Source organism: Arthrobotrys flagrans (assembly GCF_004000055.1).
Source record: "Arthrobotrys flagrans strain CBS H-5679 chromosome Unknown unitig_8, whole genome shotgun sequence".
In the NCBI taxonomy this organism is placed as follows: domain Eukaryota; kingdom Fungi; phylum Ascomycota; class Orbiliomycetes; order Orbiliales; family Orbiliaceae; genus Arthrobotrys; species Arthrobotrys flagrans.
Genome location: NW_027137553.1, coordinates 115,931 through 140,917, shown reverse-complemented (window position 1 = coordinate 140,917; position 24,987 = coordinate 115,931). Strand labels below are relative to the sequence as shown.

At 46.7% G+C, this 24,987-nt stretch overlaps 7 protein-coding genes across 7 annotated transcripts; 4 read left to right on the top strand and 3 right to left on the bottom strand.

Annotated features, from left to right (window-relative positions):
• Nucleotides 1-4,414, bottom strand: DFL_006548 (uncharacterized protein; the record flags this gene model as incomplete). The annotated part of the gene is made up of 6 exons (XM_067635996.1): nt 1-1,254; nt 1,321-1,592; nt 1,663-3,020; nt 3,272-3,300; nt 3,455-3,482; nt 4,197-4,414. The coding sequence occupies 6 exons, from the start codon at nt 4,412-4,414 to the stop codon at nt 1-3; spliced, it is 3,159 nt and encodes a 1,052-aa protein (XP_067487658.1).
• Nucleotides 4,415-5,060: 646 nt separating this feature from the next.
• DFL_006547 (uncharacterized protein) lies at nt 5,061-5,758 on the top strand (the record flags this gene model as incomplete). Its single annotated transcript, XM_067635995.1, has 4 exons — nt 5,061-5,149; nt 5,247-5,291; nt 5,358-5,422; nt 5,553-5,758. 4 exons carry the CDS (start codon nt 5,061-5,063, stop codon nt 5,756-5,758), a joined length of 405 nt encoding a protein of 134 aa, XP_067487657.1.
• A 732-nt stretch (nt 5,759-6,490) lies between these two features.
• On the bottom strand, nt 6,491-8,451 carry DFL_006546 (uncharacterized protein; the record flags this gene model as incomplete). The annotated part of the gene is made up of 4 exons (XM_067635994.1): nt 6,491-6,960; nt 7,022-7,668; nt 7,721-7,890; nt 7,969-8,451. The coding sequence occupies 4 exons, from the start codon at nt 8,449-8,451 to the stop codon at nt 6,491-6,493; spliced, it is 1,770 nt and encodes a 589-aa protein (XP_067487656.1).
• Nucleotides 8,452-10,017: 1,566 nt separating this feature from the next.
• Nucleotides 10,018-13,572, top strand: DFL_006545 (uncharacterized protein; the record flags this gene model as incomplete). The annotated part of the gene is made up of 6 exons (XM_067635993.1): nt 10,018-10,373; nt 10,436-12,207; nt 12,269-12,563; nt 12,618-13,260; nt 13,320-13,367; nt 13,429-13,572. The coding sequence occupies 6 exons, from the start codon at nt 10,018-10,020 to the stop codon at nt 13,570-13,572; spliced, it is 3,258 nt and encodes a 1,085-aa protein (XP_067487655.1).
• Nucleotides 13,573-14,115: 543 nt separating this feature from the next.
• On the top strand, nt 14,116-15,125 carry DFL_006544 (uncharacterized protein; the record flags this gene model as incomplete). Its single annotated transcript, XM_067635992.1, has 3 exons — nt 14,116-14,171; nt 14,238-14,741; nt 14,801-15,125. The coding sequence occupies 3 exons, from the start codon at nt 14,116-14,118 to the stop codon at nt 15,123-15,125; spliced, it is 885 nt and encodes a 294-aa protein (XP_067487654.1).
• Nucleotides 15,126-20,151: 5,026 nt separating this feature from the next.
• Nucleotides 20,152-21,732, top strand: DFL_006543 (uncharacterized protein; the record flags this gene model as incomplete). Its single annotated transcript, XM_067635991.1, has 1 exon — nt 20,152-21,732. The coding sequence occupies one exon, from the start codon at nt 20,152-20,154 to the stop codon at nt 21,730-21,732; it is 1,581 nt and encodes a 526-aa protein (XP_067487653.1).
• Nucleotides 21,733-22,545: 813 nt separating this feature from the next.
• On the bottom strand, nt 22,546-23,241 carry DFL_006542 (uncharacterized protein; the record flags this gene model as incomplete). Its single annotated transcript, XM_067635990.1, has 1 exon — nt 22,546-23,241. One exon carries the CDS (start codon nt 23,239-23,241, stop codon nt 22,546-22,548), a length of 696 nt encoding a protein of 231 aa, XP_067487652.1.
• Nucleotides 23,242-24,987: the final 1,746 nt, after the last annotated feature.

Genomic DNA, 24,987 nt, shown 5'->3' with positions numbered 1-24,987 from the left:
CTAGGAACTCTCATCCTCGGAAATAATCTCCAATGGCATATTGCTTCCCGACTGCCGCCCACCTTTCCTTAATGCTTTCGTCCGGATCCCGTGTTTATTCTTCATATGCGTCTTGAGATTCTCACGTGCCCTCGCTCCCCTATACTTCGCCACACAACCCGCCACTTCGCATGTAAACTCGGTGCCGACGCTTCCGCCCATACCGTGTGAAGAACGTTGGTGGCGAAGAAGGTTACTGTTCGATTGGGTGTACTTTGCTCCACGAATCTCTGCGCCACAGCCCGGGAAATCACAGATGAAGATTCTCCCGCCTGGAGCTTTCTTGCTTCGAGGAGCCCGACGTGGGCGGATACCGCGGGGTATCGCCGTGTTGGTAGTTGTCGCAACCGGGTCGGAATCTGTTTCCATATCCTGAGGTGCTTCGTCTTTGGCATTTCGTGAGGCTGCATCTGGGTAGCTAAGGGCATCATCAATGGGATCCGGGCTACCCTCGGGGACATGGCCGATCAGATTGAAGGTGTCGTGGTCCTCGGTAGTAGTAAATCCACGGATGGGTGCGAAGTCCGGGTGAGCTGGAGCTGCAATTGTGCCGTCCCATGCGGAACTAGCAGCAATACTAGAAACGATATCGGCCATGGTCGTGGGAGCGGTGATCTGGCAGGGCCCGTAGGCTTGAGGCCAACTAACCGATATCCCCTGGCATGCCTCTTCGAGCCCTGATGCTTGGTAGGGCACCTGCTGCGAGTCCCACGAGTTCGTAGGAACTAAGAAGTCGTAAATGGAGTCGGCGGTCGTCTTGCTGCCCATGGCATCTCCCAGAGTTGATATACTGAGCGAGGGACTTCCTCTAGCGGGTACCGAAGCCGCCAGACTGGTTGCTTCGGACAAGGTTCCCGATGAGAAAGATCCCGTGGGCGATAGCTGGGGCGGAGAATTCGAGAGCAATCCCTCTGAAGAAAGATCCATGAATGGTAACTGAAGTCTAAGATGCTCGACCGGGATGTTGGAAATAGAGTTGGCCCTTATGGCCTGCAATGGAGAACCTGTGAGCTTTAGTTGCATCGAGTACCGTCGTGCCTGATATCGAGATAGCATGGTCGCCCTCTCCAATCTCAATCGTGCGTTCCTGTATCCGGTACAGTAAGGTGTCTGGCCTTTTCGGACTTGAAGATCAGTGAACATGGGCGCAAATGTCACACAAATGTCTAAGAAAGAGTCAAGGAAATCCAGCCTCTTTGGTACTTCTTCACAAAACTAAATCGAAAGGGGCCATATTGTTAGCAACCGTATCAGAGCGGTCTAGAAACATCGTATGCTTACCTTCGTCAGCCCGACAACGTAATCTTCAAAATCCCTAAGGCATTGGATGGCGCCATACTGAACCATGTTGATAGCTGCGCGCATTATGTGGCCAACCCAGTTGAACTTCTGCTTCCCCCAGATCTGGCTGATGATGAACTTCAAAATCGAGGTTTTGAAATCACCCATGGTTTGACATGGTGGCCTTGTTTGAGGGTTCGGCCCGGAGAGTTGCTGGGGCTGAGGTGCAGGGAATGAAAGCCTCGACATCATCGAGCCTAGTTTAGGGAGGTCTTGAAACAATCAAGTCATCGTTAGCTTTGGGCGAATATGTGTGGAACCTAGGGACGATGCTATGCTTACTTTCAAGGAATGCGAGGATGTGAGCAAACATTGGCCCGCTCATCACCACATCCCATTGCGCTCGGCCAGGCTGCCGCTCAGGGGGTAGACCCATTTGATGGCACTTTGTGGAGCCCTGCAGCGTTAGACTAGAGCCTGATGGAGGGCGTTGATAACCGTTACTCTCGCCTCCTATGATATGGGCCTGGCTCAGAATGTACGACTGAGATTCGCTTTCATCATCTGTTTCGTCGACATTCGTCCAGGCAGTCATACAGGTTCGTGTGGATATCCATTCCAGGGCAGCATCTATCTCTTGAGTCATTACAGCAAGTAACTCGTCGAACACTCCTTCTTCTGAAAACCCTAGACTGTTAGGCCCAGATTTAAGACATTTCTTCCAGCGTTTCTGAGCATCCGCGCAGAAAGTACTGACTGCGAGCGGTTGGGATAGCTGTGGAATCGATGACGACGTCGTTTGGGATATGGCATAGGCGACATGAAGTACGCTGTATATCGGTATAAGTGATGTTGGTGTCTTCCCCTCGAGCACCTGATCCAGGTTCTGGAACCCAAGCCTCGTGAGATGCTCGAAGCTTCTGATAGACTTGAAAAACATCTTAAACCCCTGGGTAACCTGGTCGGATTTAGCTGCAGTTTCCAGTTTAACCCAGGCCTCTCGAGCAGTGGCGGTGAACTTGGTGACAATTTCAACGGTCTGTTCCTTTGAGAGTTCTTCCTCCCCGTAGTACTTCATTTTTCGATAAGATTGAAAGAGCTCTTGTTCCCACTCAGCCATAGACTCGTCAACGTCGTTGCCACACATAGCCCTTCCGACGTCGGGTCGGAAGCTGTAGTGCGATTGCATATCTGAACCGAATCCAAACCCAAGGTTGTAACTGGATACGGATGCACCATTAGACCCGAGTCGTGGCGACGACCTGGAGGCCTGAGGCGGCTTGTCTCCAAACATGGGGAGTATTTCGAATCCTGCGTGGAGGGCACGAGCATTCGTTTGGGCATTTCGTAGGTGTTCCATCGATCGGTGAGGAGGCTGCTGCGTGAAAGAGAAACTAGGATTTCCATCCGAGAACACGCTGGATCTTCTCCTTCCCTCTATACTTGTTCCACTAGGCTGGGCAGCACGAGCAGCACGGGCTTCCGATGGAGACACTCGGAGGCCGTTGGCGCCCCTGGGAACCTGAGCTATGGGGTCCACATTTGAAGGAAAAAGCATGTTGGTAGATTGCACGCGGTGATGCATGCCATGTTGACCTGGGGTTTGACCGCCGCCCGCTGGGAATGACTGCCAGCGTTGCCAAGTCCCCTGAACAGCAGGAACGAAGTCGCACGACATCTTGTTGGAGATGATCGAAGCGCTGTTCCAGGTTTTGTTCAGTATATTCCTCCGAAGTCTTTTTCGGTTGAGTTGGGTTGAGCTGGGATGGAGGAGGTCAGGTCGGATTGGGAAGGCCTGATGTAGGAGGTTGGGTAACAGGAAAAGGACCCGAGAAAGGGAGAATTTAATCGATTGTTTGGTGTCCTTCTAGGAGAGTAATCGTGTTTATGTGATTTGTTCAAAATAATTGGAGTAAATATTCTGTCGGTCCAAGGGCTAGTGCCAGCCTACAACCCTGTTAGACTATCGAAGTGTCCGCTCTGCGTATATTAGCAGTCATTCGGGCTAGTAAGATCAAAACCGTGTACGCAGATTTAGAACGTGTGAGGATATGGATAGAATGGAGAGCCCGGTTGGAGCTGCACTTGGGGGAGTATGGTCTATATGAATGGGTCTCGGATGTCAAAAACTTACAGGTTGAGGCAGAAGTTGGAGACCGACGCTAAAAAACCCGCAGTTTAGAGGAAGATGCACATGCAGGGCTGATACGTCGATGCCGGGGCTGCCGTTAATGCGCACAAGTTATGAACTAGCATCCATGTATACAGTCCACCTCTTAACTTCGATCGGAATATCTTCTTTGGAGTCTTTGTTGTTTCAAGATGAACAGTGAACCTTTCGGGAGAAAGATTCTGAGTATGAATACTAGTAGATGTTGGGGGGGTCAGGATGCTACACGGAGGTCCAAGAAGTCCAAGAAGCTAACCCGAGAAAAAAAAAAAACACTGCGTGATTTCCGGGTTGTGTTTCTCGTCGTCTGCTATTGCTTGTTCTGAAAAGTATCTTAGCGATTGAAAATCGAAGACATTTTGTATATAAATATCGTAACGATGAGAAAGGCCAGCCAATGGCAGTGGATGCCTCGATTCACGTTCGGCGAGACTGCAGCAATACCGCACTGGTGAGGGATGGAGGAACCAGACACAGTGAGAGAGCGCCGTAGGATTCAACCACTCGACGTTCCGCAACACATCCAACAGTTTCCTGGAAGGGACTTCAGGTGATCTGAACAGGTTAGTCCGCGCTGGGCAGTCTGGCTTTTTTTGGGGGGGGTTCGGTCGGCAGGTCTGGGGCAGGCAAGAGCTCGAAACTGCAATCGATAAGAGAGCTCAACATGCATCGCGAGTGGGTCACGGAATCTGATTTGAGGCCAAACCGGGTACTCAAAGTAAGTCCCCATGCGCGGGAAGCAACTTCTCTGCTTGCAATCTTGCGCAATTGGTATCCATCTTGGAGGAGAACGTCAAACTCCAAGTCCCTGCCAACGTTTCGCTTCGTTCGAGGGCCGTTGAGCGAAGGGCCATTTGACACCCAGGTTTCCCTCAACGGACCCACATTGAAGACGGCGTGGAAGGTCCAGTCCCGAATGGGCATGACGAAGTTCGTCTGAAGTTTTACTGGCGTCTTCAGTGGTTCTTCAGAAGCTTCTTTTCAGACCAAATGAAGCATCCGGATTTCTGGATCCGTTCGATGGTGCACTCAATGCATGCGACATAGCGACCTGCCCTTTTCGAATTGAATCCCTTCGCTGAGCTTGTCAAGTATTATGTACTCCGTCTTGTCAAGTACTCGGTATTTGTTAGGACTCTGCTTTGCTTAATATTAATTCCGTCAGCAAGCTTGCGAGACTTGGGCTATGGCCATGGTGTTGTACCTGCTTTGAAGGGAACCCTTGCATGCATACCAGGCCAGTCATGAGTGCAGTCCATGGCCAGTCTATCGAAGGATTTCGGAGGGCTGTTGCTATTTTAATCCCCGCAAAAGCGGCTGAATCGTCACCAAATCTCAAACCTTTCGCTGATGCTAGCATCGTAGAAACAGTAACTCCGCATCCCCTTCGAAGCTCCCATCTTCTCGCGATCTCTGGAAACAGGCTATTGTTAGCGAACGCCACACCTTCGAGTCTCTCTTTGTCTTTGTCTCGATATCTTGGATCCGAATCAGAACATTTCTATCGTTCGTCGAAGTTTCGTTAGAGGATTCAAGTCAGCCTGGTAATACAGTAGTGATATCTGCAACAATGCGCAACACATTAAATCTAGCAGTTGTTCTCCTGCTTGGCAACTGCTGTCTCGTTCTTTCGCAAAATGGCTATAGCGGGGTTACAATGTTAGTATTTCCCATTATATTACTCCACTGCCAGAGTCCTATGCCGGGGATTTTATAATATTCGAGAGCTATAGCTTACAACATACTCGATCCGTAGTGATTTGGACGGGACCCTGAACTGTCCTGCCGATGCGAATAGAAGGTCTTACTGTGCTGGGGATTCAAACTCGACAGAGTTTATTGTACACTGTAATAACGGCGATGCCAGGTTAGGCGCTTGCTCGCTGGATTTGGTTGGTGTGCAGCCGGTGGGTGTCAAGTTAGGTGCCGTCTGTAAGTATAATATTGACGTTCATATGAATATCCACATGGCTTTCCCATTATAGGCACATGCATGTCCATATGCTAGCCATGATTGCGATCGACCTTAACAAAAGGGCCACACTAAAACTATATCTCACAGGCTTCGAAGAATCAAAAACATCAGGTGATGCAGTATGCGTCTACGATGGAAAGGAATTCGATACCAGACCGTTCCCTTCGGGCGCCACAGAAACTCCTACTCGCGTCCGGGAGACCGAATCCACCGATACCAGTGTACCCACAATTGCTGCAGACGATGTTGCATCATACATTATGGAGGGAATCAGGCACCATGGAACCAACTAGGCTTGAAAACGGTTCAACATATATATCGTGTGGATGGGTATCCTGGCGATATCCAGGCTAAGGGTAGATCTATCGGAAGATAGGGAAGGTAGTTCTATAATGTGGAATTTGAGTGGTCTACGGTATATGGATAATCTAGGTGTGGATATCATTGTTTTGCGTGTTTTATCATTTGGGATTCGGGTTTGATATCATGTATTTTTAACACTATAAAAGCGGGAACAACGTCTTGGTCAACTTAATCTATTAGTCCGGATAGCTTTCTTTTTCCTCTTCAAGGGTCATTTATGTTTGGTCATTGTATCGGATACCTCTACCGTGGATTCTCTGTTTCCAAGATTCCTATGTTGACATGTTTGCGCCGACTCTAAATCGAACACTAGCGTCGAGGCTGGTTTCGAAATTCTTCCATAGGATAATGAACATGTCGCAGATAAGCTTAAAAATTCTTATATACTTTAGTGGATACAATTAACCGACCGCACACTCTTGCGTTCCAGAAATAAACTGTAACTAGTTCGCTAAATACAAAACTTTACCTAGAAATACGTAAGTCTCACATCTACAAACAGGTTAACTACTATATACCAAAAGTCCTGGTACTTTGCGTAAACTCTGACGTCCCTGATTCCCTCGCCCTGGATGACTGATCGCGATCAACATTTTGGCTAAGGGGAGTCGGTGCAAACGTTCGGCTATCATGAGGAACACCACCCCTGTTCCATAACGATGTCATCCCTGGGGGTGTAGTACCCGGTCCTGGAACCCCCCCTGCATCGGGAACAATGGAGAGGATGGAATACTAGGCAATAAAGGAGAACCAAAGTGCGATTGCGTCACTATTGTTGGGGATATTGTTGGTGGGCCACCTTGCGTGTCGATCTGGATTTGGGGCGGAGGGAAACTATAGTGCGAAAGCATGCTGTGGCGTTGAGGGTGGCTATAGACGGTGCTACTCGAATCGCTGTGAACTTGGTGATCGTGAGAGTTGAAGGTTCCTTGGTGATGTTGAGGAACGTGTACAGCGGTTGACCCAGAACTTCCAGAACCTCCTGAGCCTCCAGTGCCTCCAGTAACTGCGGAACCGCCAGTGCCTGGCGGGGGGTCTATCATAATGACGGCGTAGCCGGCCTCTTCGTCTTTGGAATACCCGCCGCCGTTGGCTAGGTGCCCTTGCTTTTCTTTGAACCGACCATGAATATCTACATCCTGTTAGCTTCGGGGGGGTTTCAAGTGAAGAGAGGTCGGGGAAATTTAACTCACAGTCGATAATGATAGGAAGCCAGATCGTAACGGCGATGATCTGGCCAAAACTCCATTGCGAAGGATCCACGATCCCCCAAAAATTGTACAGCATGGTGATCTGTAATGCGAAGATGGCGAGAAAGCAAAGCACAATAACCAGGATGAAAAGCCACAAGAACAGTTGTCCGAGAGTAGTAGCGACCCATTGTCTGAACCTAAGAGACAACTTCTTCTCACCCTCAAGCATCCAGAAGATACAGGCCATTTGAACTATAAGACAGAAACCCCACGCGATATAGATTGTATATCGCGGAACCTTTGACACAAGGATGACCCATTCGGTTATTTGATTCGAAGATTCGACCGCTGCAGACAGTTGTCCCCTGCAGAATGATAACGCCGGCAGAACATTATCTACCCGTATCCCTCGCATCCAGTTGGCGTATAGAAGAAAAGCCGAGCAGAGGAAGAAAGTGACACAAGACAGTATGTAGACATACCACGACTTTCGACCGAGGAGCAGGAGAGCAGCATTCATGTAACAGATGAGGACGACACCGTTAAGGGATATCCCTCCAAGGAATAGGAAGTCTGTGACCGAGATACTTGTGATTGCCTGTGTTTGCCGAATAAATGCTGCGATCACAAGGGAGCCGATGAACCAGCTATTCCATGTCAGTCCCACTACTTTAATTCGCTATACGACGATCTCCTCACCTCTGTAGCTTCTGGAACTCTTTTAAAGACTCTGGGAATGCTATCGACCCATCGAATGGGCTATGCATGTCGTCTGGAACAACCCGCCGCTCATGAAGTATAAATTTAAAGAGCACATATATTGTCATCATTAGAACTAGCAGTATTTGGAGGATATATGAAATAAAGACCTGAACGCGGAGTGCTATGTTAGCATAACTCTCTCTTCCTTTTGCGTGCTATCGTAATGCACGAAAGGGCAGACATACACCGACACCGCCAATATCAGGATCATCTTTGACATAGGGTTGCAGATTTGTGCATATCGCAGTCATGCACGAATTGACTTCCTCCAATACTAAATTTTGCCCGTTCTGGGATCGCATAAGCGACCCATCGCACCTAACGTTGTTCTCAGCGCTGAAATCGTTGTTGCAACCTATTCTATAGCAAGTTCTAACCAAAAAGTCGACAGTTTGCCTTGTGATATCTATACTGATTGTCGGGACATTTTGTATGGCTTGAATCCGATAATTTGAGAGTTCGTCGATAAACGTTCGGTTTGCGTCAAAGGCGCCATTACTTAGACCCTGAGCGATATCAGGATAGATGGCGCAAACGTTGAAATATCGGAAATCGGTTTGTTCTTCGTATCTATCAGGTAGGTTCAGACACAATTCCGGCCATTGGTATGGCACATTGGTCTTCAGTGTCGACGACAGGACATCGTGAAAGAGTGTTACGTTCGACATCGTCCCAAGCCCAGTATTTCGAGTGATCTATAGCTTTAATCGAAAAATGGGGGGCTTTGTCAAATGTATTCTCCACTCTTGCCCCGTATTCAGGTGTGGTTATAAATTACAGGCAATGTGAAGCCGAATAATCACAAGACTGGGTTTATTTTTTGCTCAACTGACAGCTGTTGGAGAGCGCCACGGCGGCTTGCAATGGGTTAGTTCGAAAGTTACGTATACGCCCGGAGAATAGTTGGGTAGGTGTATCGACTTTTGATGCCGCGCGCGACCTTGTTAAGGCAGCGGATATCGATAAAGCATCGTATCGGCGAAATCGTGGAGAAATAAGGAAGCTTCGATCCAGGCATCTTCAATCGAAGTGGGTAAAATCAGAATTTCAGCTGAAATGACCTTGGGGGTCAATAGTCGCATGCCTCAGGCATGAGGCTGAAGTACGTGTGCGTTTGACCTGCAGCCGCATATACACCCCTCTTTTATGAGAAAGCCGTGGCTCTTCGGCTGAATCCATGTTGGGGACGCAACAGGTTAGGAATGTAGACACTATCAAGGAATACTGTTGGCTTCGTAGGTGATTGAATGCGAGGAGACGAAATGATAGTGTCCCATATGCCAAATGCACTGATAACCCAAGATGAGCTTTGGCGACAAGTTACTATTGGCAAGGCGAAGAGCCTGGAAAAGTCGATGGCTAGCTCGGAGGGTTCAGCCCCACTTTGGAAGCTTAGCGGCTTTCGTCCAAGTGCGAATCTTAGGGTTCTAATCGAGAAATTGGATTTCGAGATCTCTTGGTTAGCTTGAGGAGTTTGAGATCTTGTCAAACTTGTACGTCAGCCGACAAAGGAACCGCCGCGACCGTCATCAACCATATGGAATGGTTATATACACGAAGTTGCGTCGGTGGATGTGGATGTAGGAGAACCCGTTGATATGATGTAGTAGAATCACCAGGATATAGTTCGGTAAGGCCTTGCAGCCTTACAGCACAGAAAAATGCCCGGCTCCGATCTCATGCCATGGTCGCCGTGACGCCCTCCGACGAGGGGTAGCCAATGATGAGGGTCTGCCGGATTCCTTCCCTGCCGGCATCCACTCTGGATCCCGGGCCTCGGCTCTATGGATCCAAGCAGATCCAATTTAATTCCAGGGTCCTCAAAAAAAAAAAAAAAAAAAAAAAAATTTGATAATCTAGGAACGCCAGTATTGAGGAATTGCGATCAGATGCTTGCATGAACATCGGCAATTTCGTCACAGGCTTCTCCGGACTCTGAAGCACGGGACCTTCCATTCGAGCATCTTTGAAGTTCTCAAAATAGCTCCCTTGTCAGGCGTGGGACTCGACCGTCTTCCTTGATTACTTATACAATCGTTCCCCCTTGGCTGTAAGAATTTTTGCATCAGCATCATTCCATTAAGACACGCGACGCCGAATTCGACATTTGATACCTGATCTAGATATTCTTGGTCTCTTTGTGACTGAATCGACCCTTTGCGGCACTTGGAGTTTTCTTGTCGAAAATTGGCTTCTGTACCTTTGTTTCTGGGTGCAGGCGGAGCCTTCCAACCATGTCCGCCGAGGCTCCTTCCACTCCGCGGGCGCAGGACGAAAACAACAACACCACGTCCAACGAGCCTGAACCCCACCAGGACGAAGGCGGTATATTAGAGAAACCAGCTTCATTGAACACGGGCCCTGACGATTCAACAACTATCAAGAATGAGTATGCTGCTACTGAACGTGCCGATAATGTCCAAACGGCCTCGAAGAAAGGCTCGGTGCTGCCGGATTGGGTGACGGAGCATCTGACTCTACGCGACTTCAAAATTCTTGTTCGATGCAGCATTGCAGGATGGGCATCCTTTCTTTTCGTAGTTATCGATCCCGTTCTTCAGAATTTCGGCCAGGCGGCCTTCATGGGCATGTAAGTTTGTTATAGAATCTAGACTGTAACCCCAATGGTTCTGTTTTCTGACATGTTGACAGGCTCTGTCTATTCATCAATCCGCCTTCTACGATCTTACCACTATATCTTCTCGCTGCAACCACAATTCTTCTTGGTATCTGCCTGGCTTGGGGATGGGGTACTCTAGCATTTCTCGCTGCTATGTCGCGGCGTGACGACGACCTTTACAATGTTAGATACAATGCTATCCGACAAGCCGCTGCCGGAACCCCAAATCCCAGGTTCTATGTTCAACGACAGATATTCAATGGCGAACTACTCGAAGCCGGTCCTACAATCACGATGCTAGCAATGTGCTCAGTATTCGTCTACTTCATGGCAAGGATACAAGCAAGCTTCCCAAAGCTTACCCTCGTCAGCATCTTCGGGATAATTGTCATTGATCCATACATCACTACGGCGCCTCTGTTGAATAACTTCAACGGGACTCTTCCCCTCATCTTTGTTAAGCCGCTAGCTTCTGCGGTAGGAATTGGTGTCGTCTTATCGCTTCTCTGTTTCCCAGAATCCTGCTCTCATGCGACATTGGCTCTACTCACGAAATCCTTGGGCAGAGTACGAGAGGCGCTAGATATCACCAAGGCCACGCTCCAGGATTTGGAACGAGATATAGCTGTTGAGGATATCAAGAAGCTCAAGCAAAAGATAATCGAGGAGCGTACGGAGATTGACCTAGGATTTACGTTCATGGGCTTGGAATTCAGCTTGGGTCGGTGGTCTGGAGAGGACGTCAGGTCTTTGAAAAACACATTCCAGGACCTTTACATCCGCACTACCGTTCTATTGAACTTTCATCTTTTGCGCCAAGAATATCGTTCGAAGATTCTCGATGGAGCTCCCAAAGCCGAGTACACTACTGATGGCGACTCCGATAGCCGACTTGACAAGAGCCAGGAACACCTAGAGAAATCTAAGAAAGGTCATAGACATGAAAAACACCAACGACGTGCCGGGGCCAGTCAGACACTAGCGACGCTAACAGTTTATGAATTCCTTCGGCCGGAACCAGAGATCCTAAAGCTAGGTCAGGATGCTCTCAAGGCTGTTGAGGACGTTTCCCGTAATCTTCTCACGGCCTGCGACGACGCGTTATTAACCTGCTCTGAAATCATGACATCCGTTAATTGTACTCGATGGTTTGGATCTCCCAAGCAAAGCGAACTAGATTCCCTCGTCATAAAGCACGCACAAGCTTTGGAGAGATTGAAAGATGAGCGTGATTATTTTGTGCGACATGCCGTCGACCGGGTAGTGGAACCCGTTAGCCACTTCTTTGACGAAGAAGGAAAACTCGTTGAGGCCACAGAGAAGGAAAAGACTGTCAGACTACCCGGGTTGATGATCGGGATCAACTACAAGCATAGGATTCTGTCGGTTGCATCCGCATTGATAGATCTTCTGGAGAAATTGACCGACTTGGAGATGAAAAGGACCCGAGGTAGATTGTGGATGCCGTTTGCTTTGAAAGGCCTCTTTTCATGGGCTCTCAGTCCCGAGCCAGTTCGCGACGATAATGCCCTCGAACGAACTGAGACTCGGCAGGAGAAAGAAGGAGGGAAGGCTAAGAAACCAAAGGCAAAGAAAGACAAAAAAACCAAGAGCAAGGAAGTGGCTCAACAAAGGCAAACAGAAGGGCGTCAAAGAAGTCGGTTCGCCCAGGCATTGACGGGCGTTTTCCACTGGTTTACCAACAACGAAGGCGTTTTCGCGGCCAGAGTGGTTATCGTCACATTGGCTATGGCCATTCCTGGTGTGCTGCGTCCGACAGCAGAGTTTTGCTACGATAATAGATGTATGGAATACCCGTCCCCTTTTCGCTCAATGGAGTCCTTGCTAACACCCTATCTACTTAGCTATCTGGGCTTTGATTATGGCACAGCTAACCATCTCGCAATTCATGGGCGACTTTGTATTCTCCGTTGCTATGCGAACTTTCGGTACCGTGGTCGGAGGGGTGTGTGGCCTCATTGTGTGGTACATCGGCGCTGGATCTGGTCCTGGCAATCCGTATGGTATTATGGCAATTCTTGCACCGTTCGTCGTCATCGGAATCACGATTCGAGTTTTTGCTCCACGCGAATGGATGATGCCAGGAGTGATGGGCGTGGCAACATTGATGCTCGTCGTCGGCTACTCCTGGGAAGTTCAGTAAGTTTAGCTTATATGTGAAGCCTTTTCCAACGATTTTCTAACAGGCCCTAGCTACTTGCCCCAACTTATCTACGCTGAACCTGGGTACGGTGTATTCTACCGTAGGCTCTTACTGGTCATCGTGGGCTTTGCAGCTGCAATCATCGTGCAAATATTTCCTCGTCCGCCATCAGCAACTCGTAACGCCGCCAAATCGCTCGCTACTGTCCTCTCGGACCTCACCCAGTTTTATTCCGACACTATGTCAAATTTCCTTTCTGCCCAGGATGACGAAGAAGTCTCTGCTGAGGAAATCAAAGAACGGGTAGCCGATTTATACACTTCGATGCAGGAACTTATCCCCCGGATCCAAATGGTTAAATTTGAACCAAGCTCTAGCCCCTTTACTTCGGACAATCTCATGGATATTGCGGATTATCTTGGCAAGATTCTTGAGAGTCTAAGCATCATGTCACTTTTGACACCTAAGCTGTCCCCAGCATATAAGAGAAGACTAGAAGTCCAAACAGATTTTGCAAGAACGGAGACTATTGCCAGCATTATGGCGATTCTAGGAGTTTTGGAAGGAAGTTTGAGAACCGGGTATCCATTGGCCGAAATCCTGCCGGTTCCTCTGTTAAGAAGGTTGAGGAAAGTGGCGGGGCCGGCTGACGGTATGGATGCGCTAACGAGAGATATGCTGAAAGACGATGAGGTGAGAATCGCAGTTCCCGGATATTCAATGTTATCATTATACTAACGGAATACAACCAGTGGACAACATTTGTGGTAATGCTAATGTCCATCACCAGTTTGTACTCGGTAAGAACACCTGACATCTTGATAATTTGGACTTGAGCTTAGCTAATTTACTGTCAAAAAGCGTATCGACGATCTCGTACTGCACATAAAGGGAGCAGTTGGAGAGAAGTACTTCGTCACAGGAATTCCACACCACTCTCACCATCACCATCACCACCACAATAATGAACAGACATCCGAAGAAAACAGCTCGGTTAATGTATAGACACTACTATTGAAATAAATGTTGGGTAGAAGAGATATCTTGTTGGGGCGTCTATACTACAAGACTACCGGTTGAGATTATACGGTGTTCATATATCTTAATATTTTAGTTTAATATTTAATAGCTTCAAGAGCAGCGCCTAGGTTACAAGGCGAACTAGCTGTACATTTAATTTGCCGCCCACGTTCCGTCCTTATTTCTGTCCCCGCCTCCAAGCTGAGAAATCAGAGTGTATTAGGCTTAGTCTTTCCAAACATGGTCAGCCACAATCTATGGCGCATGTGGCTTTGGCCTTTAAGGCTCACATTCACTCCCAACAAACCTTGGGAAGATTGGTTGAATTAAATCTTCGAAGATATGATGCCGACGGGAAACGTGTCGAACGTCCATTGGAAGAATATTAAGTCCCAGATGCCCGGCATCTTTGGCGTCTAATGGCAGCATCGTCCCGATGTCGCGGGCGCACGACGCAAAACTCAGAAGTTGTCGTGGCGTCCCTGAACTCCAACAACGTCAACCCAAATCAATCGACTCCCAGCAAAGATGGACTACATCATCGGGCCTCGACTTCATCTCTTCGAGATCGATGATCAAGGGTGGTAGGTCACTACATTTATTTATCATATCGGGACCATCTTTGACAAGCTGTTACATTACATCCGCAGGTTCCCTCAGTACCTCCGTGGGAAGATCCAAGAATGTCTAACATTTTGCTGGAGTGTGTCCTTCCCATTCCTAAAGTCTGGACCCTCAGCATCATCCAGTGTTGCAAGAGTCCTCAGAAAAGAACTAGGCTCCTCTTTGTCATCCTACACTTTTATAGACTTCTGCGCAGGAGCCGGAGGTCCTACTCCCATTGTGGAAAGGCATTTAAACAGTCAACTCATTAAAGAAGGATTGGAGCCCGTCAACTTTGTTTTAACGGATTTATACCCGAATCCTGACGCTTGGAAAAAAATTCAAGAGAAAAGTCCGGCGTTTAGATATGTTGCTCAGCCGGTCGATGCAGGGAAGGCACCTAGGAAAGAGATTTTGCTTGGAGGTGATGGTGTAGCGGGGAAGAGAGAGAAGAAGGTCTTTCGGATGTTTAACCTCGCTTTTCACCATTTTGACGACGAAGGTGCAAAGAGAATTCTAAGAGATGCGGTTAACGGAAGCGATGCTATAGGGTAAGTCGTGAATCATCTAATTAACAGTTGAACAACGAAGCTAATCGTGAGTTAATCAGGATCTTTGAGATCCAATCAAGAACTCCCGCAGGATTCCTTCAAGTTACTGCCATCGGCCCTATTCTTGCATTTCTAACCCCATTTCATGGGCCTTTCTTGAACTTTGGACACTTGTTTTTCACATACATCATTCCCATTCTTCCGTTTGTTATGGTATTCGATGGGTACATGTCAGCATTGAGGACTCGTACGCCGCAAGAAGTTTTGGAATTGTTGGATACGATACCGGAGAAGGAGAGGATTGGGTGGGAGTGGAAGTGGGGGCGGCAGAGGTTCGCGAAGCCAGTTGGGGAGATTAATTACTTTATCGGTCAAAAATTCTGAAAAGGAGAACGGTTTCAATATGGATTTCATAAGCACTTTCTTTGTTAATAGAGGCATAGATTGTCGAGGCCACTTATGCTTTTCCTGCTTGGTAATGGCCATGGCCTCGGAATTACAACTAAACACAATGAACAGCGAAATATACTACTTTTGAGAGTGGTACCATTTAAATATATGTAGTTACCTACGCTTAATATAGCAATAGTTAATCATAAATATTGAACAAGATATCTTTCGTGGGATTAAATTGATAGATATACTATGAGGGAAACATTCGAAACTATGGGTTTTCGAGGACGGAAAATAAGGCTTAAAGCAACTTTCAAAGCAACCAAGACCCCTTAAACGCTTGGTAAAAATGTCTTAAAACTTAAAAACGATCCCTAAAACCCTTCAAAGCCCCGTAGGGTATTGATCAGCTCGTCCATATCCCTTGAGAGATATATCTCACCGTAAACCAACGTACCCGGGATCATTCGCCAGTTGTATGCATTGAATATGATAATTAACAACAAAACTAAAATAAAAATGAACTTTTGTGACACCTGACACGGCAAAGCAGCGCTTCTGATTTGACGGTCGGGTCTAATTCAGTTTTGTTATGTACATATAACAGCTGGGATGCTATAGAGTCAGCCCCACCTCGATCATCGTATAGCTAGTCGAATCTACAGTCGACACGTCGGAGTTTCCCCTCAATTTCCCCCACTCGACCAACGTCGTTGCATCGAAGCTTTGAGCCATATATACCCTCCTGATTGGTTTGATACAATATTTGTGCATATGCATGTATGCATAGACAAGGGTGCTTTTGCATTGTCGAAACTACTTACTCCAGAAACTATAGAATTCTGGGGCTATACACTATACCTCAACCTGAAGGATTTGCCTGCCAAAGCGTTCTAGGCCCTGTATATACAATCCCAGTCAACCCCAGCACCAACAAATCAATGCTAGATAGAAATCTCGCGCAGGATGCAGCTAAAAGGCGTCAAAGGTTCCACGCGATGCACCAGGCGAAGATCAGCTCCACCTTGGAAATCCGATGACAGGGGGTGAATATCTCGCAACCCTAGTCTCATTGGCCACAGGATCTGGTGTGTGCATTTCTCCATACGTAGATTATCCAAGTCTAGATTGGAGAATGCCAGAAAATGGGTGGTGGGTAGAGCTGGGTGAAGCTTTCCAGCTAAAAATTTAAAGGGTTAACAAGGTCTTGTAAGTGGCACCATGGCATGATAGCAAGAGACTTATTACCCCACCATGCATAGATGTTGCGTTTTGGTCATGAGGCTCAGAATTGAAGAATTCGACCCCATCGTCTTCAAGCCTTGTCCGGGTTCAAACTGTTCATGAGTTCAACCTTCGACACTACGGGAAATTGGATGGATGGAGTTAAGGCCCCAGGTCGAACCAGTCATGCTTTCCATCGGCGAATAATCGATAGGCCAGTCGTACCTTCTGTTAATTATGGCAAAATCCTCTTCATGATCACGCTTGAACAGATATCCAAAATTTGGTTTAACGGTTGTCCAACTGGGCTGTGAGCCGCTAGTTGCCGATTAATGTTTAATCTATCTACCGGTGCAGTGGGTGTCCTATCAACATGGCTTCCTCGCTCTGGATAAACGGATAAATAGGAGAACCGGGGAGTTGGAAATCTCTATTCGGGTATGAGTTTAAATCCAAACACGTCTGGAACGTTGAACAGGAACTGTATTAGCAACTACTGTTACGAGGTTATATGTCAGACTCTTTTCATTAAGCAAGCCTTCTTGGGGTCAGTGGGGGAATGATTATCTTGAACATTCGAACTTGAGTCGAACACCTTGTGTTCGTACATCTTTGTTTTCTGCAACTGTAGGCATATCCGCATGAATTCTCTTTAAGCTGCACACTCTCTATCTCCTCGAGAGCTAGTGAACAAAGGCTAACGCGATCCCATAGGCGAATTTCAAGGCATGCAACACGCATCCTTGTGGCGTTTTGAGAAGATGTGGTAATTCGTGATGCCGGCTAAAGAGTATATTGCGGGGAAATACCTGGGCTTCCCACCGTGGTAATCACGGCTAAAGGAAACGGTACCCGTGCCTAAATGTTAACATTCCGACGTCTACTCGGCCAGTGGTATCCTTTGTTATACCCTTGACCATAGCTCGACATCCTGTACTCTAGCAAGCTTTAATGCTATTTGCGATTGTACATGTATATGTACCGTTCAGCTGCTCGTTTTCGGGGACATAGCAACGTGGTGCGATATAAAGTGGAGTATCATCCTATTAGCCAAATGGACGCACAGGGATGGCCCGCGATGTCCTGACGAAAATGTAATATTTGATACGATATTCAATGTGGTATTCGAGACGTGCTGATTTTATCGAATACGAGAACGGGTCATAGAACATATGCACGCAGAAAAAATGCCGCCTCTTATTTTGGAGCCCCTTCGTCTGATGAACCTTAGGTCACCAGGGTTTCTCCATTATAACTAGAAGTTGACTTTTTCGAAAGGCTAGGGGCGAGCTAGTTAAAGAAAAGTTTGCAGGATAGGTAGTATAGTAGGCGAATTGTAAGGCGGTCAGCTGTTTCTAACCACAGCTAGAAAATACTGTTGATTTTTGCATTGAGTTCGTATTTCTTGATGATCACACATTAAATTGTTCGTGAAATTGTGGGGAAACCCACAGTTGGTTGTGCCATTGCGTACACACACCAAGGTGAGAAGCCGTGAGTTCCGTGCCGCTTCTAGAAGAATGTGTGTTAATGGTACATGCGCACCATGCATGCTGCGAATGTTACAATCAGCATGCGGGTTGGGTTGGCATTGACCACTGCATATTTGAACTTCGTTGGGTTGATCCGTCGTCTGCCTGTTAGGACGTCCCTTTGGGATCGCCATCCATAGCCAAGGGAAGCTCCAAAAGCCTGGATTGCTTAAATTCAAAAATTGGTCCAAATGCAACAAGGAAGTAATACCAACTTCAGGGAACAGTTAACGAGACTTTAGTTTCCAAAGACCGCCAATGCCTCGAATTCGATCAAGGTGATCTTGTGAGCAAGTTTGGAGGACCCGAAAGTTCAGTCGGCGTGACCAAGAGAAAGTTCTACTGAATCCACGACGGTCTCCTTTAGAAGCATTCAGGCTAAACCCTATTTTTTAAATTCTGGTGGGTTGTGAGCAAGGGTGGAAGATATTTACCAAGGGTCTTTCTGCTTGGATGTAGTTACTAATCAGTGAACGGACCTTGTCGCAATGCCAGTTTCAGAAGAAATTTGAACTCCTGCTGAAAACTTCAAAATTCCAGCATAATTAATACGCAACGATATACCTCCCCTCGACTCAATATCGATATCATGATTCCCAAGAACTGATTTCCTAGATCACGTCTATAACTAGAAGGTATTCACTTTAATCTCGAATTTCTACCCGATATTCTGATCAAGCCGATGCGAAATCTAAATTTGCTCCCGATATCTGTTGCCTTCAATTGCGATTCTCACCTTCAGCTGGTGTCATGCAGCATGCGGATAAATTCGAGAACAGGGATCAGGGAAATTAAGCCTGATAACTGCAGCCGCCGGGCCCTGGTTGGTCACAGGCATGTGGCGTGTCTTGGTGTGGGGTCACATTTTGCCAGCGAATGTTCCATAGAATGTTCCATTTTGCCTATCGAGTCGACATCGACTCGGCCCGTGGGTCCGCTTCAATTGGATAAAATCGAATCAGATTCGTTGCAAACCTCGTTCCCCTGCCACATGATTTGTGCAAACCCTGGCATTCTTGCCCAATTGGAGAATTAATCCGGATGGCCGAATGGAGACACTCCCCTCAGATGGGAAATAATTTGCAGATACCACGTGCGTCAGAGGCTGCAAATGCAGACCTGCCGGAGAACCTTGGTGGTGTATGTACCATGTATTGTGTGGAGTAGTGAGAAACTCTAAGACCTGTCGCATTTCTTGACGACGACGGGGATGAGGAACATGAGAAGGAATTCTTGTTTTTGAATTCGGAGTCCCCACATACTTAGAAAATGGGGGTTCCATCCAGGACAGTGTCCGGACACGCCGATAGGATGATTTAGTGGTTCGAGTTCTCGTGGAAATGGAAATGCTAACCATGGGCACTAGTTTGGGGTATTCATCACCCCAGAAACCAAGAGCTATTGCACCATGGTACATGGTCATGTTAGTGTCTGTTTGAAAGAAATTTGTTTTCCAAATTCAATCCAATTCAACTCTGTTTGTTTTCTAAGCGAAGCTTTTCGGCTGAAGACCATTATAAGTCATTTGCTGGCAGTTGAGAATAAGTTTTATAAGTAGATTAGCCGGTCACGAAAACTGCAAATTCAGCGGCGAATTTGATATGAAACTCCACCCGTAAAATAAAAATCTGAATAAAATCATGCTTGGGGCAAATCAGATAAAAGCATTTTACCTAGAAGTTTTACTAGTGACAGTATTGCTTATTCTACCGATCCGTGCCCAGCACACTAAACCAATTCCACTTGCCCAGACTTTTGTTAGCAATGGTTCGGATTTCAACCTCACTCCATATTGGAAACTTCACCGGTTAATTGAATTCCATTCAAAGGAATCCTGTACTTCGTATCGTTCAACCTCTTTAGCCGGACGATCTGATGTCTTTGCTTCATTGCATTGCAATCCCGGACCATGTACGCGCACTGGCAAAAGTAGGTAGCTACAATGTTAGCTAGCAGACAAGACGTTTGACAAGACGCGGCAAAAGATACCCAGCAGCGGGGACAATATCAGCTGCCCCAGAATGCGGAGGAAGATCTTCTTGCTAGTGCGATGACTGTATATAAAGAGAACATCGTCGCTCCCTTCTTCCCTGTTATCCTCATTCTCTTTTCCTAGTCAAGTGGGTTTCATTCAACAGCCAGCACAATACTCCTCCCTTCAGTGAAGAGAAGAGAGTATTGATACCCTACCACCAAGAACCAAAAACTTGTGAATAGGTTCTTTCTTCTGCGTCTACGCAGTAGAACATCCTTTGCCCAACATGCCCGCCATGGCAGCGCCAACGACTAACCAAGGTAACATCCTTGGTGGTCGAGAATTCCCACAAGTTACCTGGTATACGGATCCTGGTCTCCGAAAGCTCTACTTCCTCCTCTCTACCGTCATTCTTGTCTCGGCCACCAATGGTTTCGACGGTTCTATGATGAACGGTCTCCAGACTTTGAGCTACTGGCAAAACTACTTCCACCCCACCAATGCCCAGCTCGGTCTCCTCAACGCCATCATGTCAGTCGGTTCCATCGTCGCCGTCCCATTCTCTCCATTCTTGTCTGATTGGAGAGGGCGTAGGGTCGCCATCATGATCGGTTTGTTCATCATGTTCATTGGTGTCGCCCTCCAGTCCGCCGCCCAGAATCTTGGTATGTTCATTGGTGCTCGTTTCTTGATCGGTTTCGGTATCTCTTTCGCCCACGGAGCTGCTCCATTGCTCGTTACCGAATTGGCCCATATGCAGCACCGTGCCAGGATTACCTCCATCTACAATACTACCTGGTATCTCGGTGCCATCATTGCCGCCTGGACTACCTTTGGAACTCTTAAGATCAAGTCTGACTGGGCATGGAGAACTCCTTCCATTCTCCAGGCTGGTCCAGCTTGCGTCATGATCTGTTTTATCTGGTTCGTCCCAGAATCTCCACGTTGGTTGATCTCCGTCGACCGTCATGAGGAGGCCCTTGCCATTCTTGCTAAGTACCACGCCAACGGAAACCTCGATGACGACCTCGTCCGACACGAATTCATTGAGATTAAGGAGACCATCGCTCTTGAGAAGGAATTCAACCAGCAAAAGATCTCTGTCCTCTGGTCTACCAAGGGTAACCGACACAGAATGTTCATTTGTTTGTGCGCCGGTCTCTTCTCCCAATGGTCTGGTAACTCGCTCGTTTCCTACTACATCGCTCTCATTCTCGACCAGGTTGGCATCCACAAGGAGGTTGACCAGAACTTGATCAACGGATGTCTTCAAATCTGGAATATGATTGTTGCCGGTACTATGGCCTTCATGGTTGACCGCTTTGGTCGTCGCCCACTTTTCCTTGCCTCCACCGGTGGTATGTTGGCCTGCTTCATTGCATGGACGATCTGCTCTGAACGTCGTGAGACCACTGGAAACGAGGCTGCCGGACGTGCCGTCGTCGCTATGATCTATCTCTACTATACCTGCTACAACTTGGCCTGGTCTGGTCTTCTCGTTGGTTACACCGTCGAAATTCTTCCATTCCAGATTCGTGCCAAGGGTCTCGCTGTCATGTTCTTCTTCGTCAACTGTGCTCTCTTCTTCAACAACTACGTCAACCCAGAGGCTATCAACTCCATCAAATGGAAGTACTACATCGTCTACGACTGCTGGCTGGGCCTCGAATTGGCTGTTGTCTACTTCTTCTTCATCGAAACTCGATACACTCCTCTCGAGGAAATCGCTAAGTACTTCGACGGCGAGGATGCTAAGGTTGGTGGTGACGGTGCCACTGGACACGGAAAGGAGCTTCTCAACGCTCTTCACGAGGATGGCAAGTTGACTGATGATAAGGTCACCGTTGAGCATGTGCAGAAGGCCTAGATGCCACTGTCATCTTTTGTATAATGTTATATATTATGGGGCTTAGTTTCCATTTTTTCCTTGTAGCTATCTTTTAATATAGTTGAGTTTCGACAGATTAAATGATAATGTGTTTCTCTTTTGATCACACTACGTATTCCTTTGAAAGCGAAAGATGGACGTTGCTAGTCGGCATCTCGTATTCGTCTGTGGCTTTTCTATTCGCCTAGGTATGCATTACAAATTCCGTTTAGCCAGCAGCAACGTTTTTGTGCTAGGATTGTTATAATATCCAGCAGCCGATTCTCATTGACCCGCCACAACTAACCACCCTTTCAAAACGGATTTTGCCGAAATGGTCTATCATATGCTAATCGTTCCGAGATTTGGCCCGGATTAATGAGAATATGTCTATGCGCCTTACTCAGGGAACAGCGCCATGAACCTAATATACTATGTGTGTACATGCACAGAAGTCATTAGCTTTCGATGTTATACGGCTGATACAGTAAAGGGTAGCCCTCACACCAATATTGCGGGATATAATAACAACAATAACAATAATAATAATAATATATATTCGGCATGATAGTGGGATATTATCGGGATATACTATTTTGCCCACAAATCCTTGGACCCAAACCGCCTGCTCCCCCTCCTGCGAAACAATCTCATCACCACTGATGAAACAAATCCAGATTAAATAGAATAAGCTAAATACGCCGAAAATTCTCATTGACACTAACTACAGTCTCAGCAAACTTCAACAATCTTGTTCCACCAAAAAAGAACTCCTGTGGGCCAACATCTCAAGAATTAGCTTAAGATACACTATCATTCCTCAGTGTGCCGAGACTGGTGCTCAGTCTCGTTATCATATTGCTGCTGTATTCGTTCAAGAGAGCCTAGCATGTCGAAATTCTTAATGATCTTCCTGTGCTCAGCCGAAACCCTCATCTGAAATCGGAGAATGTCCACCATATCCTTCAAATCATCGAGTTCAACGTCCATAAACTCTTCTGTTCTCATTCTTCTTTCCTTCGTAATAACAACTGCTCCCGGCATGTCGAACTCCATTCCAAGCCCCGTAAACTCTCGTAACGCCAAATTGGGTGGCAGGTCATCTTTAACATTAAAGTTATAATTGTGACAGTGCAACACCAGCTGACCTCTCATCAACTCTCTTTCGACATTCGCCAGTCGTCCATGATGGTTAACAGAACGTAACCCAAACCTCAATTCTCCGAGTGCTTGTACCACCATCGGCAGGATCGATGCTGTTCGGCTATCGCCTATATTAGAGACCGGCAGCTCCATAAACCGAGGTTTCTCCTCGTCGACTGCAAATAGAACCCCGCGATAAGACGCCACCTTCCCATCTTTCACTGGATATTCAACCCCGCAAAACACCTTGTGCGTCTTCCAATCAGCCCGTTGGCAAGTCCGACCGCAATATCTAACGGCTTTGCACCGCCCGCATAAATCAGTAGCGGCTTTCCAGCAAAACGTGCACCGAGGGTCTGACGCCATGCCCTTGCCCAAGGAAGGAAAAGAGTATATCTTTATAAAAAACCCGTTTTTTTCTGCCGTGGAACAAATAGAAAAACCTGTGTCGATTAGGGACAGCTAGCTAGCGAGCTTTTATTTCATTGCATCTAGAATGTCATTAATATCACAAAATTTCCCGATGTATAATTTTTCTAGGATATTCCCGCTTTCGCACCACTCTAGCATTTGGTTTATTATAGTTTAGAGACTACGCATCTACTTATTAAGAGTAACTATATCATTGTTTCCCTTAATTACTTCGGAAATAACTATCCAGAGATCTCCATGTTGTATAATATAGTATACTTTGAAGTTCTGGGTATCCGCTTACTACAAAAAGACAGTTGTCTGTAGGCGTTCTGGATCCCCAAAAGCCTAATAGTCATCCACAATATCTATCGAAATTCCAGCTTCAGAAACAGGCAGTTCACTGTTTGTTCGAACACTTCTATGAATCGCATATAAATCATCATACAGAGATGGTGTGAGGTCTAGCCTAAATTGCGTATTATTATTGTAGGGCGATACAATGCCTTTTTAGACGCTATACCTTTCCATATCAGCATTAGAGAAAAAGAAGTTAAAGAAATATTTACTAATTTCTAAAATAAAAAAATATCTCTATAAAAAAAAGGAAGTAATCGGGATTAAAAAAAAAATAACGATTATAATTATAAAATAACTTGTATAGTTTTCTACTAGTGGCAATCCAAAAGCAGGGGCGAGTCGCAAAACGCAGTGCTTGCGAAATTTATTAATATAGTGTTATTACTATTTGCAGATCTGCTATACATCTACGGACCTAACTTTGGTAGATGGTCTGGTATAGAACAATGGCGTTTAAAGCTTTGCCTACAAGCTCGGCCTTTTATACCTAAGATATTTGTATTCTACAACCCTGAGGCAGATTTGCCTAACAGAATTTTGGGGATTCAGTCTCGTATGCCAAATCTAACCATTTATGCGGTCGAGCTTTAGAAGCGACGTGTAGACCCGAAAAAGACTTGGGCAAGGATATATGAAAAATATTTAGCATTTTAATAATTGAGGCTACTCGAGCAGAAAGACTTCACTTTTTAATATTAGGCGTTTTTGTTTAAAAACTCCTACCTAATGATGCATTTATAATAGCGGAGTGGTCAGCAAAATGGCGAGCGGTGTAAGTTGCTTGAGATATGGCAGTACTTACAGGAAGTCCGACAGCATTATATAGGCGGACATCGTGGCGGGGAATCAGAAGTCCTATTATAGTACGGCGGGTCGGTGATGTCTCTGGTGAACAATTTAACGCCGATGTGTTGTGGGTTTTCGAGGGAGCTAGTGCCTCCTAATTTGGAGCCTCAAGAGTCCCCAAACGAAGCGGGGTACATCCATAAACAACCCCTTCTGCTCCGGAATAATTTCCAAACTTGTGTTTAGAAGTATATGGTCTCGACGCTTCTTGTGTTACCTGACGCCCCATCTGGGCACGCAACACACCATCCGCATCCTAATCCGGAAATCCAACACATGGCTACTCTCCTTGAAAACTTCCCACCCGCAGCCCGCCATAGCCATATTTCTTCCCAAAAATGTAATAGAACTCCCATTGACTCAAGTGATGGCGATATGCAACTACGAGCCGTACGATTCACGTGATATCCGTAGACGTTTCCTTAGATTTTGTGCCCATTGCTTCATTCAAAGCACAATCTTGGCGGGTGTCGGCCCGAGAATTTAAAGCTTCAT